The sequence below is a fragment of the Agelaius tricolor genome, unplaced genomic scaffold, assembly GCF_023055355.1.
Source record: "Agelaius tricolor isolate 1412-34295 unplaced genomic scaffold, bAgeTri1.0.p SCAF_43, whole genome shotgun sequence".
NCBI lineage: Eukaryota > Metazoa > Chordata > Aves > Passeriformes > Icteridae > Agelaius > Agelaius tricolor.
In genome coordinates, this window is record NW_027269303.1 from 2,203,236 (window position 1) to 2,228,207 (window position 24,972).

The 24,972-nt window shown below is 48.5% G+C and overlaps 2 protein-coding genes across 2 annotated transcripts in view; both read right to left on the reverse strand.

Annotated features, from left to right (window-relative positions):
- The window catches only part of LOC139604076 (uncharacterized), a 1,261,625-nt gene that overhangs the window by 687,205 nt on the left and 549,448 nt on the right, over positions 1 to 24,972 (reverse strand).
- LOC139604047 (TOG array regulator of axonemal microtubules protein 2-like) lies at positions 636 to 23,766 on the reverse strand. Its single transcript, XM_071455034.1, has 16 exons — positions 23,668 to 23,766; positions 21,956 to 22,116; positions 21,449 to 21,492; positions 17,538 to 17,626; positions 16,423 to 16,600; positions 15,152 to 15,313; positions 14,397 to 14,529; positions 12,620 to 12,725; positions 11,648 to 11,883; positions 9,991 to 10,143; positions 8,675 to 8,792; positions 7,604 to 7,707; positions 5,610 to 5,814; positions 4,218 to 4,434; positions 3,049 to 3,135; positions 636 to 871 (listed from the first exon to the last, which is right to left on the reverse strand). Exons 1-16 carry the CDS (start codon positions 23,764 to 23,766, stop codon positions 636 to 638), a joined length of 2,328 nt encoding a protein of 775 aa, XP_071311135.1.

Consider the following 24,972-nt stretch of genomic DNA (forward strand, 5'->3'; position numbering starts at 1 on the left):
CCACCATGCAAAACTAAAGCATCTGAAGCTCCATATTTCATGGGACATATTTCCTGCAAACTTCTAAACAGCTGCACAGGGAAACATGCTCCTGCTGGCAGACACTTGAGGCAGGCCAGGGCAAAACCCTGAGCCACTTGCCCAGAGCTAGCACAGGCACAGCCTGGCCTCTGGGCTGCCCTGGGACAGCAGGGAGCCCAGAGCCCTGTGCTCTCCAGGAATGGCTCAGCTGCACCTGCACCCTCCTGCTCCTCTGCCTGCCCCACAGCTCAGCAGCCCTGCAGCTCCAGGGGCACTGGCAGCAGCACAGCTCCTTGCAGGGGCACATGCAGGGCACAGCTATTCCCTGGCAATGTGCACAGCCTCTCTGGGCTGCCACAAGACCCTTCCTCCCAACAGAGACTGGCCCAGCTCCCCCCTCACCTCTGTGTGAGGCTGAGCCATGATTCCCTTCACCTTGTCCTCCACCTGGAGCTGCTTCAGGCCCCCCATGCCATGACCAGGAAGGGCAATGGAGAGAGCAGGGGCAGATGCAAACCCTTCCTTTGGATTTCATCTTTTTTGGCACAGCTAAAAAGGCAAATCCAGGGTGTCCAACTCAGCGCTTCCTCAGCCTTCTGGAGAACATCTCGCCCTCACCAGCCCAGCATTTTGGAGAGGTTTTCCCGCACGTGTGCAGGCTTGCTGGCAGCACATTTCTTCAGCTGGGTGCCCATCACCTTGTAGAGGGCAGAGGCGAGCTTGGTGGCCACGGTGCGGACATTGGCGCTCCGCACGGGCAGCGCCTTGTTCTCCAGGAAGGACCAGAGCACGGGCAGGGCGTCGCGCTGGACGACTGCAGGGCTCCTGGCATGGACCCACTGCACAAGCACTGCCGGGACAGAGACACAGCTCCTTAGCCACAACCTCAATGCAAACAAGGATCTACCTCTGCTTTTGCTTCTGGCAAGCCTCTCTGGCCAAGATCAGCCAAATGGCACACAGAGCCCCTTGATCCAGAAACGGGCAAAGCAGCTGATCATCCTGGAAACAGAGCCACCAACCCCTCAGGACTAATTGCTCCAACCAGAGCCTTGTCCCTGTGGCAGACTTTGCACATTTATTAAATTATTTCACAATCTCTTTCTGCATGAACAATGAATGAAACGTCCAACTGCCTTTTATTTCCATTAGGAACTTGTCTAAACCCACACTGAAGATTTGGAAATGCACCATAGAGAGGAAATGGAGAGATTTCTAATAAAGGGATGATTCCATTTTTGTAACTTTGATGTCAAGTTCCAAATGTCTAATCTGGCTCTTCCCTGTGCTCAGTGGCACACAGCAAAGGGCAGGATTAGAACACACCTCAAAACTCCAGCCCAGCAGAGATGGCTGCTCCTTGACCGCTGGATTGGAAACATCAGTGACCAGCTGGTGTCTTTGGCAGAATGCTTTTGGGGCTTCCAAGAAACAGCTGTTTCAAACCTCAGGGTGTCTTAGAGAATTACCCAGATCCCATTGCTGTGGCATTTGAGCATCTCCACATTTTATTGCCACTTTCCCCTCCCAATGTTAATGGCATTTTTTCTTTTAATGTCCACTGAAATAGGGGCATAGAGAAAGAAAAATGCTACACAGGGGACTGAAATGCAACCAAAACACGAGTGTTTTCTCATATTGTCTCTGAAATGTGCTCTCTGCCCATTTTTTGAACTGAACTATATCAAACACAGACAAAAATTTACTACCAACAGGCTTCTTGCATGGCAGATTTGGCTGAGAGACCAAAACCTGAATGGCTCTGGAGACCATTCTTATTTTCTGATCAGACAAAATGTTATCTAGCAGCCATTTAATATTCTGTGGTGGAAGAGACTTCATTTTCTCTATGCTGTTAATCCACCACCAGTCATCAACATTGAAAGAGTTCCTGCAAGTACCCAAAACCAATTCTGCTAAGCAGGAAAGGGTTATGGTACCCTTTATGGTACCCATTTTAAAATGAGAATTCATTTGAGTTTAAATGCAATTAAAGACATTGGTGACTACTGAACGTGAGGAACAGCTGTCTGTTCCTACTAAATCTCAGAGACAACATCTGCTCTTTCTAAAGTACTCCTAATTTATGGTTAATTCCTTTATTTGAAAAAGAGATCAAAAGAACTGCTAAACTAAATTCCCTATTGCTGGAGATCTACTTTATTCAATTGCTCTCTAAAGGGCCTTTGACATTCCCAATCACCGAACATGCCCTTTTGAGATTCCTAATGGAGACACAAAGTGTATTAAACCTTGCATTTAAAGATGTTGGCATAATTAGCAGTGGATTTAGCCCCAGGTAAAGCAAGGCAATCAATCATCTTCTCTACTATATATTGAGATTATCCTTTTTCCATTCCTTGGCTCTTGCTGACATAGCAAGCTCCTCTGAGGAATCAATTATCAGCTGCATTTGTAGCATTTTGGACAGCGCTGGCACAGGCAGACACTGTTTGCACACCCTGAAAGGCTCAGTCCAAGCCACTTTGACAGCACAGGCAGGGAGCCTCAGCACTCTGCTTCTGTCCCTGTGCCCCAGAGGCTGCCTTGCACTAAACCCCTGCCTCTGATGCCTCTGTTGAGTTTTGACCTGAGCTGTGACCCCCAGGCTCTGCACGGTTCAGCCTCAAAACTTTCCAACAGAAAAACAAGAATTTTGTGAGGACAGAACAAACTGATGCCCTGAAACAGCATTTGCCACCATTTCCCCTCAAAGATCACAGATGTCCCTGAGCTTCCCAGAGAGGAGCCAGCTGGGGTATTTTCAGCCCCTCCCTTTGCTGGAGGTGGTTCTGAGATGCCCCAGTGAGAGCTCAGCCCCGAGGCCGAGCGCTGCCCCCATCTCAGATGCTGCCCAGCTCTGCAGCAGCCAGGGAAATCCTGCCAAATCCACCTGCCTGGGCTATTGGGCAGCAGGGACAAGCTCAGCACCTTCTGATGTGGAGGAGCTGCTCTGCTGTCTGTTCACAGGCATTCCCTGTCAATACTCCCTGGGCAGAGCTCTTGCCTTAGAAGGGGAGGCCATACCTGTGATACACTCGGTGACATCCAGCAGAGCTTGGCCACTCAGGTGATTCCATTGGTAGCTGAACTCTTTCAGCAGTGACACATGATCTACAAGGGAAACACATGGTTCTGCTCACTTTTCTCAGGTCATAGGAGAAAGGACAGTGAGAAGGGAAAGGGCAGGGCCAACCCCATTTTATAAAATCAAGTACATTTCTGTGGATTTTTGAATCCTTTTCTTCTTTCCTTCCAGCCTGCTTGGCAGGGTTTAAAATTCCAAAAGAAAAGCTCTCCTTTCACATTTGTAAATCCAAACTTGTCTGCTGTAGCAGGAGCTATGTTAAAACATTTCACATCAGGGACCTCAAGAGTTCAGTCACATGGAAGCAGTGAAAAGGTTTTGCATCCCAGAACAAAAAGGAAGAAGCCCATACTTGGGTCACAGAAAGGCACTGAGTCAGGCAGCTCCTGAGTTTACAGAGCAGCTGGGGAGGAGAAAGTGGAAACTCCTCTTGAAGACCTGCCTCTTCAACACTCCTTTTTTCAGGCATATTTCCCCAGTGAGCATTCTCAGAGCTGACATAAATCTGTGTGGCAGAGGAATTTAGAGCAGCCCTTGCCTATGTAGTTAATTGCTGTGGCCATCTTGCCCCATGCAAAACAACATGTGGAACAAGGCATCATTGACAGCTGGGTTTATACCTGTTTGTTCTAAAGAAATGAACTTGGTGAATCATAAGTTCCCCTTTGAACATGGAAGACAAAGAAGAAAAGTGGAAAATAGGCAGCTGATGCCTCTAATGTAGAGCCTTGCAGGTGGCTGCTCTGCAGAAGCTCTGATGGGCCAGTGTCCCTTCATGCCAACAGCAAAGCTGTTCATTTGGGAAGTCAGACAGGGCCCAAGCACACTCCAAACCCCCTTTGCCTCTGAACTGTAGCAAAGCTGTAGCCCAGGACTTGCTCTTCAGACAAGTGGCACAGAGCCAAGGGAGCCTGGGACTGTTGGGAAATGCTGCTGCACACTCCAGCCTGTTGGGGATGGTGCATAAGGACTGCAGATGCACAGCTTCTGGTGGGTGTCAGCTGGAGTGTTCCACAGACAAGAGCAGCTGTCAAGGCACTCAGCGCTCTCTTGTGCAGGAGAGACAGAGATGCAGTTGAGGAGAGTCCCTGCCAGGGCTCAGCCTTACCCAAATGAGCAATGGATTCTTCCAGTGCTTTCACAGCTGCAGCACGAACCCTGGGATCCTTTGAGTTCAGGTTCTTTGTTATTCCTTCCACCAAACCAATGATCACTGGGTTCAAGGCATCTTTCAGGGCTCCTGTGATTTCAGCCAGCACGTCCAGCGCCCTCTGCTTCACTTTCTTGTGGCTGTCAGATATCCTCAGGACAAAATAATCAAAAATCTGTGAAGAGAACAAGCAACGTGAAAGCTGGATTCAAATGTCCTTGTTTGAAGAGTGGCTGTAGCAGTCAGCAATGTCAAAGATGAAAGTGATCCTTTCTGTCAGGTCAGCACTCGCTTGCACAATTTCACTGTTTTCCTGTGGGCCACTCACTGGAATAGTGGCGCAACCTCATGCTGGTTGAAAGATTTTCTTCTGTTTTTAAGAGATTGGGCTGGGGACAGAGTAGCCCCTATGGTATTTCTCTCCATCTATAAATCATTAAATCAATTCCATTTATTAATGCTAAAGAGTACCTTTGCTTTGAATGGAAGCAGATGTTTACAATGCCTGGTTTTCTACACAGTTGCCTCAAGTACTGAGGGCAGTTATGATTTTGCCAAAACTATGGCTGGAGAAGATCTAAGTTTTATTTTGTTTGTCTCAGAGCCAGTGTCTGGAGAAGTGCAGGGCTCTGATCAACTCTTCCAGGATCCAGACCATTTCTCTAAGTAACAGGTGGACTTCTGAAATGGAATGTGCTGTACAGCTCTCATTAGAGCAGGTTCAGTCCCTTGACAGCCACATTATCAGGCACCTTTTCCTGGAAAAAGGGAAAAAGCAGCTACTGGGAGGAGAAGGCAGAGATGAGTCCTTAGCTGTTTCCATCCTTTTCCAAAGAGAAAAAAAGACCCCCCAAGAAGGGTGAGCACTGTCTTTACCAAGAGGAATAGGAACAAGGATGGAAATGAGAAGCCAGAGTTGTGCCTGTGTAAGACAAGATGGAGTATATAGAATTGTTGTTTTTGAAAAACCAACTGGGTTTAAACCAACTCAGCCTGATACTTCTCTTCCCTATGCAAACCCATTTTTGGTCTAGAGAACAATTGCCATGCTTTCAGGGGCTGGATTTCCTTCACTTAACCCAACTGGGAGTAGGAGACAGCAGCAGTTACACCAGCAGAAAATTCTGCCATCATCTGATGAACAGCATCAATAGGCACCTGCCAGGCAAATACAGCTGGACTGAAATAACACTTCCTGAAGACTGGACCTGAATTACATTTGTCTGGGTAAGAGGGACCAGCATGTCCCAAACAGCCAGGACAGAGTGCCAAGACACACTGAATTAACTTTGCTGCTACAGGCTTAGGAAAGGAGCTAAAGGAAAGGAGCAGTGAAGATACCCTACGTACTTGGACAATGTTGGTGGAGATGAGCTGGGGGCTGGTTTTGCACATGTCTAGGAGGAGTTCCACTCCTTCCATCCTTGTCTGAAACCCCTTGGCTTCCAGGAGATGGTAAAGCTTCTGCAGCAGCTCCGTTTCTTCCACAGCTGGAGGTGACGTGACCTGGGCTTTTGCACAGTGTAGGAGGTGTCCATCAGAGGGAGATTTCACCCTGGAAAATAAAACCAAATGAGGACCTGTTGGTGATAATTATCATAGCATGGCATCCCTGTCAAGGAAATAATTAGCATTGACTCCATGATTCCAGAAAGCTGAGGCTGATCAATCACTTTATTACACTATACTATACTATACTATACTATACTATACTATACTATACTATACTATACTATACTATACTATACAGAAACTCATCACCCTTACAGACAGTCTGATACAGACAGACCAGATTGGTCAATTGAATCCAAAACACCATCACCAGTAGCCAATTAAGAAATTACCCTTTAGTTAACAAATCTCTATAACACATTCCACATGTTCACAACAACAGGCGCAGCAAGGGCAGATAAGAATTGTTTCTGATTCTTTTCTCTGATCTTCTCACAGCCTTCCCCAGAACAATGCCTGGGAAAGTTGTGCCTGCTGCTCTCTATGGAGAGAGCTGCAGCCACAGACAATACCTTCAGTTAATTGTGAGCAAAACATCTTGAGCAGCTTTCCTATTATGTGATTTCAAGCTGGAAAGTCATGAGGGTCTGAAGAACAATGTGGACCTCATGACAATGATTACCGGAGACAATCTGCAAGTAACATTCTTGCTGGAGCTCACTGAGGAAAACCAAGGATGAGATGCATCTGATCTATCTTCAGATGGCTGCCAGGGCACACAGGTCACATTGCTTTGTGGAGAAAGAGAGACACTGCTTCCAAGTCTAAATGCTTCCTCATAAGGGACATGTGTGTCTTAGAATAAGGAAACTCATCACTCTGGAGAAGTGTCTCTACACCAGGCATGACAATCTGGAAAAGTAGCTCAGATGCATCTGAACAGATAAACAGGGCTATATTTGAAGGATTCAGAAAATCAGTAAGAGAGATAAAAACGGAAGCCAGACATCCCAGAACTACACTCCACTCACATTTCATTTGCTTCCCTAGAGCCTAGATGCACAGGTTAACAAACCCACTGGGAACAATTCTCCTGATCAACCTGTCTCTTCCATGAGCACGGGAAGATGCTAGCTGTGCTACTGAGGCATGTGGTCACTTTCCTGCCACTGCTGAGCAGGACAGAGCTAAATTTTGTTATCAGAGGAGAAGAGGTACAAGCAGCTCTGCAACTGCCATGAAGAGACAGCAAGGAGCAATTCCTGTCTTAAATGCTGATTGCAGCACAGGGGGAAATAAACCAAACATGCTGTCCATCAAGCAAATTACATGAAGGACAGGAATATCAAGACAAAAAGTCCACATTGAGACACCTGTTGACTGAAGTTGTTCAGGAATTGCCTTGCTCCTTACTACTCAAACTTGATACTGTTTGAGTGTAAGAAAACCATGATTCAGCCAGGCCAAACCACATGGATGAGAACTGCATCTTTGTGGAATGGCATCTTGCTTCCAGACTGAGATTTCTCATCAAAACACCCATTTGAAAGACTCCACTCAGATGAAAACAAAGCCCTTTGAATTTACTTGTCCCAAGTCAGGCAGCAGAAACTTGGCCCTCTCCCAGCCTCCACAACACTGCCCTTGCCACTGCACTGCATCGTCTGAGCTGCAACCAATGGGTGTCTTTTTGTCTCTCCATTTTTGTGGAAACCCCTCCAGAGAAGTTGTGTTCAGCACAATGCAGAAGTAGATATTTTTTATCCTAGAGCATTTGTAGGGAAAGGAAACAATCTGTGGCACTGGTCATCTCTGCCAGAAAGTTTTTCCTGAGGAAGAGACATGTAAAGCTTGTCATGTGCTTTGTCTCATCTAACAAAAGTGCTCAGTACCGTTTGCTAGAAGACAACGTGGCCTGGGGCTTCTTTGGGCCACCGTTCCTCTCCTTCACCGGCTCCTTGACAGATGGGCCTTCACCCTTCTGGTTTGCCATCCCCTACAAAGACATAGAGAAACCCCATCAGTCTTTGGAGTATAAAATTGGAAATTCCCTGTTGAAAACACAAGTTAGAACCAGGATCACTGCTACCAAGGCTTAGGGAAACATTTCCTAACTTACAGATGGAAACAGACCAGAGATTCAGTGATGCCAACTCTTTGTTTTCAGTAGCCCAAGGCAGGTTATGGGTGCTACCAGACTGAGCAGCAATATAAAATCCCAAATTCCTTAGTCTTGAGCATAAATGGGAATAATGCAAACTGGCAGGCAATGAGTGTTGGTGAAGGAAGCAGCAGAACAAACTGGACTCTTTGGGGGTTGGCCCATTGTGTTGGAAGTCGATTTGGTTCAACACTCACTCTCCCTGTGCCTGCACAAAGGCAGGCTCCCTTCTATAATGTCGATAGAAAAATAAAATCCCCCCCCCCCCCCCCAAGCAAACAAAGGATTTTCCACTGGATGCTGCTGAATTCACCAAGCTTCTTCCAGCTCCACAGGGCTTGACAGCAGGGCAGCATTCCCAAAAGACAGACAGTAATTGAAGTAACTAGGATTGACTTGGACATCTTTTGTGTATTTGCAAATTTTCTTGGTACTACTATTTCCAGTGTCCTTTGCAAAGACTCTGTTATGTTCAGAAGCACAATTCTCACTTAATTCCTTTACAGGGGCAGAGTAGGGAGAGACTGGTGGGGGCTTACGCTTAAATGTAAACTCATTTTCTCCTCTTTCCCTTTCCTCTTTGTGACTGATATTGAAAATATTCAAAACCCCACTTTTTCCCTAATAATATCAATTCCTTTGTCATCTGCAGATGAACAGGCTGAGGATTAACAGCTCATTCCCAGCAGCAAAATGATTCAGCAGAAGAGGAATGAGCTAAAGACAGATTGGGTATGTTTGATCTCATATTAGCAGTGGCAATACTTGCACAAAGGAGACATTTCTCCTGCCAAGCACTTACTTTCTTCTTGATTCTTGTCAGAATATCTTCCAGGTCACGGGTGGAAAGAGATTGTTCCAAAAGCTTTTTAAATTGTTGATGATTGAGCAACATCTTCACCATCTCCTGTCCATAATGCCTAAGGAAGGAAGGAAGGGAGGACAGAAGAAAGGAAGGAAGGAGGCAAAAAGGAAGGCAGGAAGGCATGAAGGAAGAAAGGAAACAAAAGAAAAGTGAACAAACACAGGAAGAGTGTTAACAGAAAAGGCTGATACCTTAAACTCATCAGGTGCAATCCTTGCACAAGAAGGCATTACCTGCTCAGCAAAGAGGGAGATTTACCTCACTTGACACTGCACAGTGCTGTCAGCTGAACACAAGAGGCAAGAGGAGAATGTGGGGCAACAGAAAAATACCATTTCACTCTGAAACTGTGGGTGTGCTTCTGTGGCATCAAAGGATCTCAGGGAACAAGCAAAACACATCTGCTTTGTTGTCAGAGCCTATTAGCAGTGTCTTGCTGCCATTGCACAATAATTTGCCTTTCTTTAACTGGCAGGGAAGCCAGAACAAAACACCTCATGCATCCTATTGATTATTCTATACTATGTGTTTGCACAGGGGCAGCTAGTTGCTCTGGTGTTCTTGGCAGCTATTCATGGGGATTTCATCATCAAAGGAAGGGGATTTTGGTGGTTTGGGTTGATTTTGCCACAGTTTTCTTCAAGAAGAAATGTGGAGTTCACTGAGCCACAGATAACAGCATTCTAGAAATCTGCAGAACAGGTTTAGAAAGACTGAATATGTTGGCTGAAGACCTCTGAAATATTTCTAGGAAAGTCTGAAGTTAATGAGAAATGGATGTTTGGGATCCTTCAGTGATGAACATTAGCCAACACTTTGGCTTTGTGTTGTGCACCTAAGGCCAAACAAAAGTGTTGGACTGGCTGATCTGAGCTCTTTTGATCTCAGTAAAGAATCCTTCAAGCCACAGGAAAAAGTTGGCAATGCTCCTTTTTGCTGGCCAACCTCAGGTTTCCCAGTACAGCCATTTGCCCAGGCAACCCAGAGCAGTGGTCACAGTGCCAAGGCTGACAGAGCTCAAGAAGTGTTTGGACAATGCTCTCAAGCACATGGAGTGACTCTTGGGGTCACTGCACATGGCCAGGGGATGGACTCCATGACCCTGATGGGTCCCTTCCAACTCAGCATATTCCATGATTCACACCATGAGGTAACTTCATATTCCCTTTAGTTTCCACTCTTGTGTGGTTTCACCTTTATAGCCAGACACAAAACAGTTTTGCTGTTTTAGGAGGTGAAATGAAGATCATTACCTTGTGTCCTTGTGACAGTCCTGAGCAAGCTTCCCTGCCACGTGTGCCAGCCTCTCAGCCCTGGCTGTGCCTGCGAGCTTGGTGGCTCCAATTCTCTGCATCAGGGACAGGAGGAGTTGGGCCACACGCTTCCGCACCGGGGCGGGGCGGCTGCTGGGGAGGAGAGAGCAAACCCTGGGCCACAGGGACCAGGAGCAGCAGCAGCACAGGCCTTGGCCAGAGCCTGCTCCCTGCCCTTGCTGGGGGAAGGAGCCTGGGCTCTCCCTGCACCTTCAGACACCTGCAGAAGGTTCTGTCCTCAGGTAAACACAAAGTTAGCATGGTACACAAGGCCTGCCTGCACGGAAGAGGGAGGAATTCAGCCTCCCTGCACTGTCTGATACTCAATTTCTTTCTCAGTATTTATTCTGAGAAAGATTAAAGAAATAGGTGACAGATGAATAATTTAGAAATTAAGGACAATTGATGCTGACCCATCAAAGGGCACCCAGTACACAGAGCTGCAGCAGGATTGAGGCTCTTTCCACCCATTTATCCCCAAATCTGCAGAACTTTGGAAAACAACAAATGCAGGGAAAACACATTGTGGGCCATGAAGTTGCAGAATATCCAGCAATGCAGCCTGTTTCTTCTGTGAGGCTTGGCAATGGATCCATCTGAATGTTTTTCCCTATTCCAAAACTGGGGAAAGGGTGGCAGGCAGTTTAGCCAGGTTGTCCTGTTCTAGAGAGTGTCTCTTGGGAGCTATCACCAACATTTAAGGCAGCATTTGCTTCAACTGTCCCATGGCACTCGGCCTGTGAAGGTGCCTTTAGAGTGATTCATCATCTCAAGGCTAACACGAAACATCAGTTTGAATGGAAAGTAGAGCTCTAAGGCCAGGACAGTCATACAAGACTCCTTTGGCAGGAGCTGCCCCTGCTGTGCAGGCTGTGCCACACCCAGCAGATTGTCCCCCATGTGCTCCATGCCCCAGCAAGGACCCTCCTCATTTCTCAAGTTAATGGCATCATGAGGATAGGTGGTTTTCCCAGGGCCTCTGTGGTTAGTGCTGTGAAATACCAAACACTGCTCACAGCTGCAATTGCAATTGTCCCTCTTCCCACAAAAGCACAAGGCTCTATCCTTGGCCCTTGCAGGCACTTTCCCTTCCCCACCAGTCACCATATCTAGGAAAATCTGACGGACTGGGAGAACTCCAGGAAGCAGCAGGAAGCTGAGTCAGAGGAGCTTTAGTTTGGATATCAGGAAAAAGGGTTTTTCACCCAGAGGGTGGCTGGGCACTGGAACAGGCTCCCCAGGGCAGTGGTCACAGTGGTGACAGGGTTGAAGAAGCATTTGGACAACAATCTCAGGCACTTGGTGTGACCCTTGGGCTGTTCTGTGCAAGGCCAGGAGCTGGACTTGATGGTCCTGATGGGCCCCTTCCGACTCCCCATATTCTACAGTTCTGTGATTCTGAGAACTAATAGGCTGCAGGAGGGCAGAAATAGGTGACAAGAGGAAAGAAGTGAGGGTGGTCAGAGAATCAAGTCACTGAGTCCACAGAAGATGCAGGATATAGGACCTTTCCCTCCCACCATTCCCATTCTCTGTCTCATCCCTTCTCCCTCCCACACACACGAAGGTGAAGAACATCACTAAAAGAAGAACCTACTTGACTCCCATGTCCATGAGAGCAGCCATTGCTCGTGCAGGAGTCACATTCTCCACCATGATCCCCAGGGTCTGACTGGCTGCTTTCTGAACAAATTCTGGTGAGTTGGACACCATCTGGAGAAGGACCCGAGCAACCTCATCCACCTCAGAGTCCATGTCCTTCTTCAAGGTCACAAAGAGCTCTCCCAGAGTGACAATGGCAGAGTAGGACACCTTGGAACGGAGGTTGGTCACCTGGGGAAGTCATGAGGGGAAGTATAAGAATCACCTTGAAAAGAAAACCAGTTGCCTTCAACAGAAGTCCCAGGAATTGACAACACATCCCACTGTGTCCAGAGAAACATACAAGTACAAGAAGAGCAGGAGAGCACAAGCACAGAAAGGCACTTACTTTGGCACCAATTTCTGGCCTCAGACCTGCTTACTGCAGGCCTAAAAAAAATTTGACCAAAGTGTTCTACTTAACCCTTCTAAAATGTCCACAGCTTTGATTTTAGGCCCTTTTACTAGAAAATTAAAGCAAGAGCTGCTTTCAGATCATAAAGGCACAAGTCATAAAGATTAAAGAGTCAGGTGCTCCTGTTCAAAAAAGCAACACCAGCAGCTGAAGTACTCAGCCAGGAAACAGAAAACACAGGCTCTGGTCTACAGAATAATTTGCAGTGTTGAATTACAGTTTGGGCAGGGATTGGGACTCTGGAAAATAATGTTATTAGTGTCTCAGTTTCTGCCTTTGCACATTGCATTATAAAGGCACCACACTCAAAGATGAGTGTCAGATACCCGACCTACCAGTAAATACAGCTGCATGTACCCACGGATCCTACAGATAGCTGACAGACATTAGAAATATCAGGTCTAAAACCAGAAATGAAGGCAGACCTTGAGCACACATGGAGATGAGCAAGCACATACCTACTCTACACACCGTGTATGAAGTATGGGGGACAATTCAGAACAATGTTCTCACCTCGCTGGTAAGTGCCAAGCAAATGTCACGAAGTCTACAAAGCAGGACCTCTGAATGGGACCCAGCCAGGTGTTTGATGGTGAAGAGTCCCTTCTCCTTCAGCTCCCTGAAAGGCAGAAGATTGATTTTTCTCTCCACCAAGGCAGCACCCTCTGAAATGACCAGGCTGGCAGCTCAGTTGAACAATGGGAGGTGCTTTTCAAGGAATGCTTATTGAAATCCTGGAACACGTTGCCCCAGGATGCTGTGGCTGTCAAAAGCATTCACAAACCCAAGAGGCAAAGAGAGGGGTTTCAGAGTGGCCATTTAAGAAGACAGCCTTTCTGAAATCTCTGGCACATGAGGCCCCTCTGTCACTGCTTCCTAGAAGCTGTGAGACCGGGCCATGCTGCTGTTTCTTGTCACCTCCCTGTACCTGTCCCTGAGGCACAGTGCCACCGGGCTGTTATTGGGGCATTTTCCTTCTTTGTCAGCCCCAGCAGGCATTCAGCAGGGAGAGTCTGCACTGCCACTCTGGAGCTCAGTTTCCACTCTACAATCTCAGCCTCTCTGTCACCCCCTCCACTCCACCTCACACATTCCCCAAAAAAGCAGCAGGATGACCCAGAAGATTCCACCCCTGGGCAAACTCTGGGCAAACTCTGGCTTTTCCCAAAACTCCCTACCTAAAACAACCCCCACAACAGCAACAAGTTATTTAAAAGGTGCAAACAACTCTGTCTCTGAGCACTTGCTTTGTGCAAGCCCTCAGCTACAGGAAGGTCTGTGAGGCATCAGGGCTGCAGCCCAGGGCTGGTGACCGATCCCACAGGCACCCCTGAGTGCCATCCAGACCCCCCACACCTGCAGAAGCTCTCTGCACCTCACAGGGCACCAAAGAGAAATGGGGAAGAGAAAGCAGAAGTGAAAGGGCAAAACAAAGGTGACTGCACAAGGAGATGCATTGTGGCAAATTTTTCATGCTTATCCCAGTGTGAATGGAGTCCTTACCCCTGTGTGAATGAAGCATCCACCAGGGAGTGATAAAAAAAGACATCAAAAAGAAAACCAGTATCAGCTAAAATTTGTAGGGTTATCACCTCTGGACCTCCTTCTGCCTGTGTATAATTTTGGGACACATTGGGAGTATTGGCAAAACATCTCAGGTCCATATGAAGCAGTGAGAGGTAAAAAGTTGAATTCCAAAAGTGCAAGATTCCTAGAGGGTTTTCTTTCTTTTTCCTTCTCTTCTGCCATGAGCCCTTCAGGAGTAATGGCAGGCTGAGGGACTTGAAAGCACAACTCAGTCCATTTCTCAGAAAAAGGAATTCCCTGGAGCTGCTTCTGGGACTCCCATGCAGGAGGTCACAGGGAGACCCTGTCACCTGCCATTGCTGTCAGCAGTGGGAGCAGAGAGGAATCTTACTCAGTCCCACTGGGCCAGTGGCCCAAGGCACCCAAATCTCTACACTCAAAACTTCTGCCATCCTGCTTCTGCCTTCAGCCAGCAAATCATCTCCTTCCAGAGCTTTCTCTCTTCCCTCAAGGTTTCCTTTGCAGCTCCATGGAGCAGCAGGCAAAGCGAGGAAACAGCACGGACCTGCTGCAGCTGCAGCACTGCTGCAGAGCAAGGCCAAGAAAAGGCTGCTCTCCAATCTTCATCCTCTCCCTGCTCTGCAGGGGTTTCACCAGTGCCCTTTGGCCCTCTGGGCTCTCGGGGCTCCGAGGCACGAGCAAGACACGCTTCTGACCGACCTTAACGCCGAGAGGGACACAGAGGGAACGGGGCCTTTCTTACCAGTCATCGCTGCCCAGCAAGGAGACTGCCTCCTGCAAGGACTGCTGTGGGTCTGAAGAGGCTCTGTCCTTCCGCCCACGCCCACGGAGCGGCTCCTCTCGGCGCTTGGCACCAGGGGCCGTCTGCGAGGTCACTGTGAGGAGAGGGTCGGCCATGGGCACTGCAGCCCTGGGCAAGGCCCCGCCATGGAGCGGCCTCAGCCCCATCTCCCAGCCAGGGCTCCATGTGCTACAAACTGGCGCTGGCTCAGAGGCTTCCCTGCTGTCTGGCTCCTGGGGCTCCTTGCTTGCTCCCAGCCTCCCCTAGCTGGGCCCAGCTCCAGGCTGAAGCTGACAATTGCCCCCACAGCGCCAGCTCCCAAGTGCCACAGGTGCCCAGATGGTGAGTGAACAACTGATCCTGGTGGTTCTCATACGAGCACAGTGAGCACAGCCTGGCAGACTGCCCTGCAGCTCATCCCTGCAGTCCCAGCTGCCTCCTGGCACCAGTGCTGTAGTTTGGACGATCAGGATGGGCAAAAGCCAGAGCTTAGGCCTTTACCACTACTTTATTCAGCTCAACTTTCCAATGGATCTCTAAGAACCAACTGCTCCAGTACTTCCAAGCTGGAGTCACTCAAAAGTAGATTTGCTGTTCACTCTCAGGACAGACTATGGAGCCAAGATCCCAGCAGTGCTGGCTGAGGCAGGAGGCAGTTTGTGCTCCTTGTGCAAGGACAAACCCGTGTGGAAAAAGCTGCCACGGAGCAGGTTTACCTGAGGAGCTGTGTGGGAAGCTGCCATCCCCATGGATGATGGGTGTATTGGGCAGTAAGGGAATGTTGTCCTGCTTCCTCACGACCTCCTTCTTCAAGGCACCACCAGGGTGTGTTCTCTGCACTCTAGAAGCTGTGCCATCAACAGGTGGTAGGCTAAAGGCTGCAGGGGCCAAAGAGGAGCTTGTAAGGGGAGAATGCTGGACAGGGCGATGATGGAAAGGGCCAGAAAACTTGCTGGAGCTGCGTAACATCTCTTTGTTATCCCAAAGAACTTCAAGTATAACAATGAAATACCACTTTATACCAAGTATAACACTAACATGGGACAATGAGCACAAGTCCTAGAAGATTTTGGGTTGGAAGGCACCTTTAAGCACTATCTAGTCCAACCCCTGTGAGCAGGGACATCTTCATCCTGATCAGGTTCCTCAGAGCCCCATGTAAGATGGCCTTGAACACCTTCAAGGATGGACCAACAACAGCTTCTCTGGGAAAACCCTTCCAGCTTTTCATTCCCTTCATTATAAAAAAAATTCTCCCTTATGTCTAATCTAAATCTACCCTATTCTAGCTTAAAGCCAAACTGCAGTTATGCTTTCCCTAAGAAACAAGGAAACCCAGCATGGCTTTGCCTTTGTTCTCCTGTTGCAGAGGCTGGCAGGGGCAGTTGCCAAAGCAAAGTGCAGATAACCTTGGGTGCTGGCCTGGGGCTGAGTGCTGCCTCCTCAGGGCCCCGCTGCCGCCCTCGGGCAGCGCTCACAGCCCTGCAGGCAGAGCCCCTCAGCCGGGATTCAGTCGGGAACGCTGCTGCCTCCTGGGGCTACAGCAGAAGCCCTGGCTGGGGCTTCAGCACAGCTCTACAGCGCCAGCTCCTCAGCAGGGAGTGGCAGGAGAAGGAACTCTGGTGCCTTCATTACAAGGAGCTGAATTTTGTTTCTTCCAGGCTGCACCCCGGTTGAAAAGCATTCTTTTGGACTCCCCTTCCCTGGAGGCTGCTCTCCAGGAGAGAGTCTGAAGCCCCAGTGTACTTTGCAAGACAGAGTTTTCTACTCTAAAAGACTTTAGAGATCAAGGGAGGAAGCTGATATTCTGTTACTGACTCAGTGAGGTCATGGGCAAGACACTTCATGCCTCTGTATTTTCCTTTGAGAAACAGAATTCAATCCCAAGCAAGCTTCCACTCAGATGCAAGCAGAACAGCTCCCCAGTCTGATTGCAATGCTGTGCAAAGGGTCAAAAAGGACCACCACAAGTGTAGCCACCACTTACTTGCTTCAGCTGCATCCCCAGGCTCGACTGTCTCAGGAATAGGCTGCAAGGATGTTTTGCTTTGTCTCCTATTCTTCATCTCTCTCTCGAAAAGCTCTGCGTCCTTCCGCTCCAAGTTCTTTTGAGCCAACATACACAAAGCAGCACGGATCTGGGTGCAATGGAAATACATCATAGGCTGCAAGCAGAGACACACAAACCACACACAACATCTCATCAGGAGCACAGAGTCCATAGAGTGCCATAGGCTTCAATGCAGCTCCAGCCACATTCCAATAGTTTCAGAGGAGTGTCTCCTGTCCTCACCTTGGCCATTACACACAGTGAGGGGGAACACTTCAGTGCCACAACCTTCCACTGCTGCAACTGCAACTTATGTCAGGAAGCCCTGCTTGAAGCATCAAAGTCATAGGAGTGCTCCAAGACAGAGGAAGAGCTGCCATGGCCAGTGAGCAGGCAGTTCAGTTCCTACAGGCCATGGCAGGAGAATAAAAACCATGTGCAATACCCAGCAAGGAGGGCTAATGAGCTGTTGCTTAACACTCATGGCCAGGAATTGCAGCTGTTTCTCACCTCCTGGCTTCTGAACAGCTCAGCTCTGAAGGGCTCTGAAGGACTTGGTCTCTCAGACCAGGAGACCAAAAGGAGGAGTCATGTGAAAACAAGTTGCAGAAACACTGATGATAATGAGCAGAAAACTTGAGAATGAGAGGGCTGTGAGATACAGCCACAAAGGTAACCAGGAAAAATCAACCTCTCCCATTTTCTTTTGCAGCCTTGCTTACACCCAACATTAGAATCTTTGCTTCTCTGCTTCCAAGGGTGCACTTTGCCCACGTGCACTGATGTGTAGCTTGCTCTGTCATTCAGAACTTCTCTAAAAGCAGCCTTTGCACATAAAGAATGCTTCAGGCATGACCTTAGCACCATCTCCAAACCAGGGACCTTAGCACCACTGGAAATAGCCAAGCAATGGTTCTGTAGCTGTCCAATATATTCCCAAGGGAATCCCCATCCCCCAAGAGTGGCAGATGATGATTTTCAGTGACATTTTGGGCCAAGCACTAAACAGCCACTGGAAAGGAAGTCTGCTCACCCCTGTCCTTATCCCTTACCTTTCCAAAGCCGTCCCTCAGCTCTCTGTCCCTCGTTAGACCAGGACTGGTGGGATGATCTGTCTCCTTGGCCTGGCTCAGTGGGCGGCCTGGGAATGGAAGCAAAGCTTTGTGTCAATCTCTGGCAGACTTCAAGCCCCCAAAAATGCAATGCTGGGCAACAGGCAAGACAGGTTCCAGAGTGCAGAGCTCTCAAGACACAGAGATTGTGACTGAGAGCAGCAAGGTACAATGCCTGGACCCTCTCCCAAGGGAAGGGCTACTGGCAGCAGACATGACATGGCTCTGTTGGCCAGCAGACTGAAACCTGCTGCATGGTGAAGGCCTCAGCCCCTGCAGGCTGGAGAGCCTCTGTGTCTGACAGAGAAGGGCAGAGACAGAGATTGCTCTTGACAGAGATTCTTTTCTGCCCTTTTTCACACTGATTTTAGTAAACATCATCTTTCTGGTTCCTGAAAGAAGCCCCAGGTTCTAATACCTGGATGCATTTAGATCAACATTGTCTTCTTTTTGTTGGAATATTTTAGAGGACATTCAAAGAAAATCTGAGCATTGCAGGAGTGTTACCCAAATGTGAACTGTGTTCTTGACACTAGATATTTCATTTTCCCCAAGGATTTTCATTCTAAACTGTATGAGCTTGGGCCACTTTTGGGCCAGCCTGACTAAAGGCTGATTTTCTGTCACAGACATCTTTTATGAAAAAGCCTTTCCTTAGGATTTTTCCTCCTGAGAAGCTGAGAGGCCTCAGGAACAAAATGTAAACAATGGTTATCTGCTGCTGTGGAATGCAACAGGTGGATCTGTGATTGGCCCATGTTGGTTGTTTCTAATTAATGGCCAATCACAGTCAGCTGGCTCGGACACAGAGGAAATCCTTCTGAGGAAATCCTTTCTTCTATTCTTTTAGTATAGTTTTTCTTCTATTCTTTTAGTAAAGTTTTAATGTCATATATATCATAAAATAATAAATCAAGCCTTCTGAACAATGGAGTCAAATCCTCATCTCTTCCCTCAACCTGAGACCCCTGTGAACACCATCATAATTTTCTAGTTGCAATTCTATACAACAGCTTCACAGAGGATAAATTAAGTGGCAACGCAGTAGAAAAAAAGCAATGTCTTAAATCAGGACTTTTTGCCCCTGCAGAATGGTCAGCATAATAAAAAAAAGGAGACTTAACTAGTGGCTCTTTCAAAGGAGGGCCTTGGAAGGTCAAAGCCTTTGGGATATTGGCAGGGAAACTACAGATCCCAAGGTAACCTCCTTGGGACCACTGCTGTCAGTCAGGCCAGCAAAATGGACACACAAAATATAACAGAGGTGACGACGCAATCTAAAGCATCTGAAGCTCCATATTTCATGGGACACATTTCCTGCAAACTTCTAAACAGCTGCACAGGGAAACATGCTCCTGCTGGCAGACACTTGAGGCAGGCCAGGGCAAAACCCTGAGCCACTTGCCCAGAGCTAGCACAGGCACAGCCTGGCCTCTGGGCTGCCCTGGGACAGCAGGGAGCCCAGAGCCCTGTGCTCTCCAGGAATGGCTCAGCTGCACCTGCACCCTCCTGCTCCTCTGCCTGCCCCACAGCTCAGCAGCCCTGCAGCTCCAGGGGCAGCAGCACAGCTCCTTGCAGGGGCACATGCAGGGCACAGCTGTTCCCTGGCAATGTGCACAGCCTCTCTGTGCTGCCACAGGACCCTTCCTGCTGCCAGCAAGCAGCCCAGCTCCCCCCTCCCCTCTGTCCTTGTCCTCCCTGGCAGTGCCTCTGGGGCCTGCGCTGCTCCGCGGCCTCTGCCGGGGCTCCTGGGCCCAGGCCCCTGAGCCGCCCCGGAGCCCCAACCTCCATTCCCAAGGCTGGGCTGCGGCACAGGAGGCTCCAAGCCCAACAGGTCAGCCAGTTCCCTTGGGAACAGAGGCATCCCAGCTCCTGTCTTGCACCAAGAGCTCTTTCCCTTCTTCCTCTGGGTGTTTGCTGTAGGCTCAGAAGAAGCTGACATTCAGGTACAGGAAAAGAAGTGAGTTAATTGAACTCATGCCTTTACAATCAACCCATCTAATGGGTGAGGAATTCAAAGCATATTTTGGTTACTGAAAAGATTGCTTGTTTTTTTTATTTTTCGTGAAATGAGCATTAGTTTAATTTCTCTGAACAATATGGAGTTGGCAAGCCAAGAGAGAAGGGCTCTACTAGTTCATGTGGTGCCCCTTGCCTCCCCACTACTACAGGATCCCTTTCCTTCCAAACAGTTGGAAATTCACAGTGTTCTCTAGAGTCTGACACTGGCAAGGAAGTAATTGTTTTCAAAAGGTCCCACTCAATTCCAGGTTGGGTTTTGCATTTTTGGGATTTTATATTACTCTTTACAACAAAAGAAGTGCTGGGACACACACAATGGCACCACGTTTTAAATGCAAAAGAAGCTTTGCTTTCTCCATTAGATGTGCCCAGTATTCTGTGAGCCTGGCTTTGTAGGGAACAAAGTGTTCATCCCAAAGTTCCATTTTTGCTCTACTTACTTGTTCCAGGCATTTATTATCCCCTGCTGTCTTTTCAGCAGAGACACCCAAACACAACATAAACATGACCTGCCTCAAAACATTTCTGATCTTGGCTAATACTTTCAATTCAAAATATTCCTAATGGAAATAGCAGAGGGTAGGTCATTTTGAAATACTCTCCAACAGAGCAGTTAGAATTAAGAGAACTAGTTCTTTACATGGCTGCACAGAGAATAAAATCATATGGCAGCCAAGGAGGATGAGTGTCTTAAACCAGGACTCTTTCAACCTGTAGAATGCTGTGGTCACTAATAAAAGTGAGACAGGTAAGGTTTAATGAGAGGTCATTTCTAGTTCAAAATTGATCCAGCAAAAATGTCACCTTACTTACTGAGCATTAAGCATTCCAGCTGCATATGAGTGAGTAAAGAGTCATTCCAAAGGGGCCACAGCCAGGATTTGGCAGAACTAACCCTGATCCCCAAAGGGACCAGGGGATCTCATCCCTTTTTCTGCATCAGCAGAATTATTTCTCCAAGTTTCATCTCTCCTATCATTACACACCCAGAGATGACACAGGAACAACAACAGTGTCATTGGGGCTTTCAACTTGAAAGCATTGCCTGACCCAGATGCACCAGGGACTGAATTTTGTCTGGCACAATTCCACTTGTCAGGGATCAGGCAAGGCAGGGACAGGGACAAGGCAGAAGGCATCTCCTGCCCCAGCCTCAGCCTGCAACACTGACACAGGCAGAGAGAGCCAGGGAAGAGATTTGTCACTGTGAACCTGCCATGGGTGGCTGAGGGCTTGTGCTGTCACAGCATGACAAACTCACACCCTGCATAGGCTGCATCCATTTGGAAGCCACCTTCTCCTTCATTGGAAAATTCAACAGGACTTTCTATCATAGGAAATTTCCAGATTTCTGCCAGTGCAAAACCAGACAATGTCCATGAATCCTCTTCAGATCTCAAAGGGTTCGGCTCAGAAACTGCCCCAAGGAAAGGTTTTCTTCTTCAAAAGCAGGAGGAAGGAGTGGGAACATCTCTCATTTCATGATAAATGCCTTCTTTACCCTAATTGTGACACTAGAAAGGCTGCAGGAGATAAAAGGCATGTGCAGGATGGAAAGGAATGTTTCCTTGCCCTGCACTGCATCTCCAGGGCCCCAAGGCACCACTCCAGCTCCTGCCACTCAACACTTCAAACTGGAGGAATTTTCACTGCACCACTGGAGCACAGTCCCAGGGACTGGGTTCTGGGAGAGTCCAGTGAGCCCATCAAGGAATTGAAATGAATTTAAAGAAAATTTTAAAACAATGGGTTTTAACCAGGCTTTCCAAATGTCACCTCTGAGTCAAGACTACAATGGTCATTTTAGGACAGACATGCCCTGTACCCACCTGCATGTTCAAAGTTCTCTTTGTTTATGCTGCTGGGTCTTGGCCTGGAGAAAATGGAGGACAAAAGAACATGTGAGGAGTTAGAAAGAGAAGGGAGGGAATGTGGGTACCATGAAAGGAGGCAAACCTTCTTAGCATGGTCACTCTGATGAAGGAGGAAATGCAACCCATAAACCAACAGGATGCAAAGCTGATTCATTGTCCTTAAGCTTTCAGATGCTGGAGTCACACAGAGCTGACCACGTTCTGTGTGAAACAATAGCCAAGTCCAGCAGAGGACCCATCAGGAGGTGCATTGAAGCCCTGCCTCCTCTTCCCCACCACCACCGCTGCTCTTGGGACATTGCTGTTGCCTTTGACATTGTGCTGGATCATCATAGATGGGCATAAGGGTGAATACACAGAGGCTTGCCTAAATACATGGGACACCTGACTGGGCAAAATAACCACACGAGATGGGAAGAGAGAGCTGAACAGCACACTGCAGCAGCAGACACCTTGGCTCACCTCATCTCCTGGGACTCCTGGAATTCCAGCTGGGGAGAGCTTTCCAGAGACCCTGCAGTGCTGCCCACAGGGGGACTCACTGCCTTGCCTATGGGGGGGATCAAAGGTGGTGCCAGTGACCCCTTCTTCATATCCCCACCAATGGAATAGAGCAAGGAAGCCTGGAAAGAGTAGAATACATTGCTCAGATCAAGCATCCAGACTTGCCCCCATTCATGCTTCAAGACATTTAGCCATGCATTTAACTGGGACCTGGCAGGAAAAGCCAAACTGATGAAGCAGCTTGGACCAGGATGAGGAAGGGTGACCTAGGAAAGGAAGGTGGTGAGGGTCAGCCCATGTCACACATTTGCCACCTCTCCCCTTCTGCTCAGGTTTCTCCAAGTGTGGCTGCATTCCCAGCTGGCATTCACATGTTTGACATCAAGATGCTCTGAGGTGCCACTGCCTCCACTGCCCTTTTGGATGGCATGGCAGTGGCTTTAGATCACTGTTCTCTCCCTGCCCCTGAGGTGTCTCACAGACAGTGCTCATCTCCAGCCAAGTCCCCACAAAGCCATTCTGCAGGATGCCAAAACCTGCTTTTCTCAAGCCCCTCATTTCTCCTGCTGCTGCCCTTCCCTCCTGCACTTCCCCAGCAGCCTTGGAGCCCAGATGCTGCTGAGCTCTCAGGATGCTGGCTGCTCTCCAGCTCCCACACATCCATCATCTCCGGCTCCCTGGCACTGAGGAAGTTCAGCAGAGCTCCCTACCCTGCTGCTCTCTGCAAGCTCTCTGCCTGCCCACATTGCTCCAGGGCCCCCATGCCATGGCCAGGAATGGGCTGGGGGCAGCAGGGGCAGGTGCACACCCTTCCTTCATATCCCATCATTTCTGGCCCAGCTAAAGAGCCAAACCAGGACCTGTTCAAACTTCAGTGAGGGGGTCAGTTCCTGTCAGGGATACACTGGGCCCTTTCTCTGCAAGGCTGAAATCAACTACCAGAGTCCTTGATTGCACATTCTGTCTACCAAAGCTGTTGTTCATCTGCCTCCTGCTGCACCCCATGGCAAACCCAAAACAACTGCAGGTCCTGGCCCTGCTGCAAAGGCAATTGTGGGGCTGGGCTGTGGGCTGCTCTCCCCATGGCCACCTCCCATCCCTTCCCTCTGCACAAAGCCATGCCAGAGCACACAGCTGCCCAGAAGCTGATGAAGTCCTGAAATAGCAGCAGGGACAACTGTGCAGAGGGCATGGCTGTACAAGTCAAAAGCTGAGACAACCTGGAACTGCCTTTGCAGGACTGCCTGTTCCAGCAAACACCTTTTTCCATCCTAAACAGACACAGCTGACAGAAACCACCACCAAGACACAGAGATGGTTCAAAGAAACCCATTGTTTACTAAATCTAGGAGAACAGCCTGTCCAGAGTGGACAACTTTAGCTGCTCTGACTGCTTGTTGGTGTTTTCTCAGCCATAAGACAGAGGAAGAACCACGGCAGAGCCCAGAAACCATTCTAAGACCTCTCCTGTTATTGATCCACACTGAGGACATGAAGGCTGCACTACACACCCATTGCAGAGACAGCCTGAAGCAGCAGTGTCCAGCTGAGCTCTTCTTTGGCTCAGCTGCTTCCCTGGGCACAGCACAGCACAGGAAAAGCTCTCCAAGCTCTGCCTCCAGCACATAAACTGAAAATCTACCACACAGGACTTAGTTTGGTCTCCTTACCTTAGAACTTTTTCCTTCTGAACTCTGCTCCTGGTATTCTCTACTGTCATTATCATAGCCAGTGCCTGCTTCCTTGTTCTCTCCTTCCACGCTGTCCATTTTATTATTGTTAGAAGAAGGAGAGCTGATCCGGATGGGGGGCAATGGCTTTGAGGGAAGGAGCCAAGGCCGGAAAGACTTGGAGAAAATGAACCTAGTCACACCTGCAAAGTGGAGGAATTCTCACTGCACCACCAGAGAACACTCCCAGGGACTGGGCTCTGGAAGAGCCCACTGAGCTCTGGGAGAGCCCACTGAGCCCATCAAAGAATTGAAATGAATTTAAAGAATTTTTTAAAAGAATAGGATTTATCCAAGCTTTCCAAATGTCACCTCTGAGTCAAGACTACAATGCTCATTTTAGGACAGACATGCCCTGTACCTACCTGCAAGTTCAGAGTTCTTCTCTTTGTTTATGCTGCTGGGTCTTGGCCTGGAGAAAATGGAGGACAAAAGAACATGTGAGGAGGTAGAAAGAGAAGGGAGGGAATGGGTGTACCATGAAAGGAGGCAAACCTTCTTAGCATGGTCACTCTGATGAAGGAGGAAATGCAACCCATAAACCAACAGGATGCAAAGCTAATTCACTGTCCTTAAGCTTTCCATTTCTGGAGTCACAGAGAGCTGGCCAAGCTCTGGATGAAATAATGGCCAAGTCCAGCAGAGGACCCATCTGGAGGTGCTTTGAAGCCCTCCTCCTCTTCCCCACCACCAGCAGTCATTCTTCAACCTGCATCAGAACTCCCCAGTTCTGCTGTCTCTCCTTTTGGAGCCAAGAGGCTCCTACAGCCTCTCTGAAGCAGCCAGGGCTGCTGAGCTGAGACATGAGTCCGTATGGAGGGCAGCTACTTTTGTACAGCTGCCAAAGCTTGACTTGGCCTGCTCGTGCCTTACCCTGGTGACAGCCTCGTGCTACATGGGATCAGAGCACTGCTGTCTCCTGAGAATGATATTACACCTGCTGGCTCTTTCAAGAACAAAGAGGCTGTTTCTGACTCAGCTGCTAGGGGAGGATATTCAGATTGCACTTTAAAAGCCCCACCGAAGATTTTCAATTGGAATGATACTTCTGTATCTCCTTCCTTATTGTTATCACTCAGATTAGCCTGACAGCTACTTTTTCTCTTGCATATCCAAGCCAATATCTTTCCATCAGGTACAGTCCTAGAACTTTTCTCTACCACCTTGCCCTCTTTGATCTTAAACCCAGATCAAAATAATAAACATCGATTGGATTATACATTTATACCCCAAAACATATCCGGA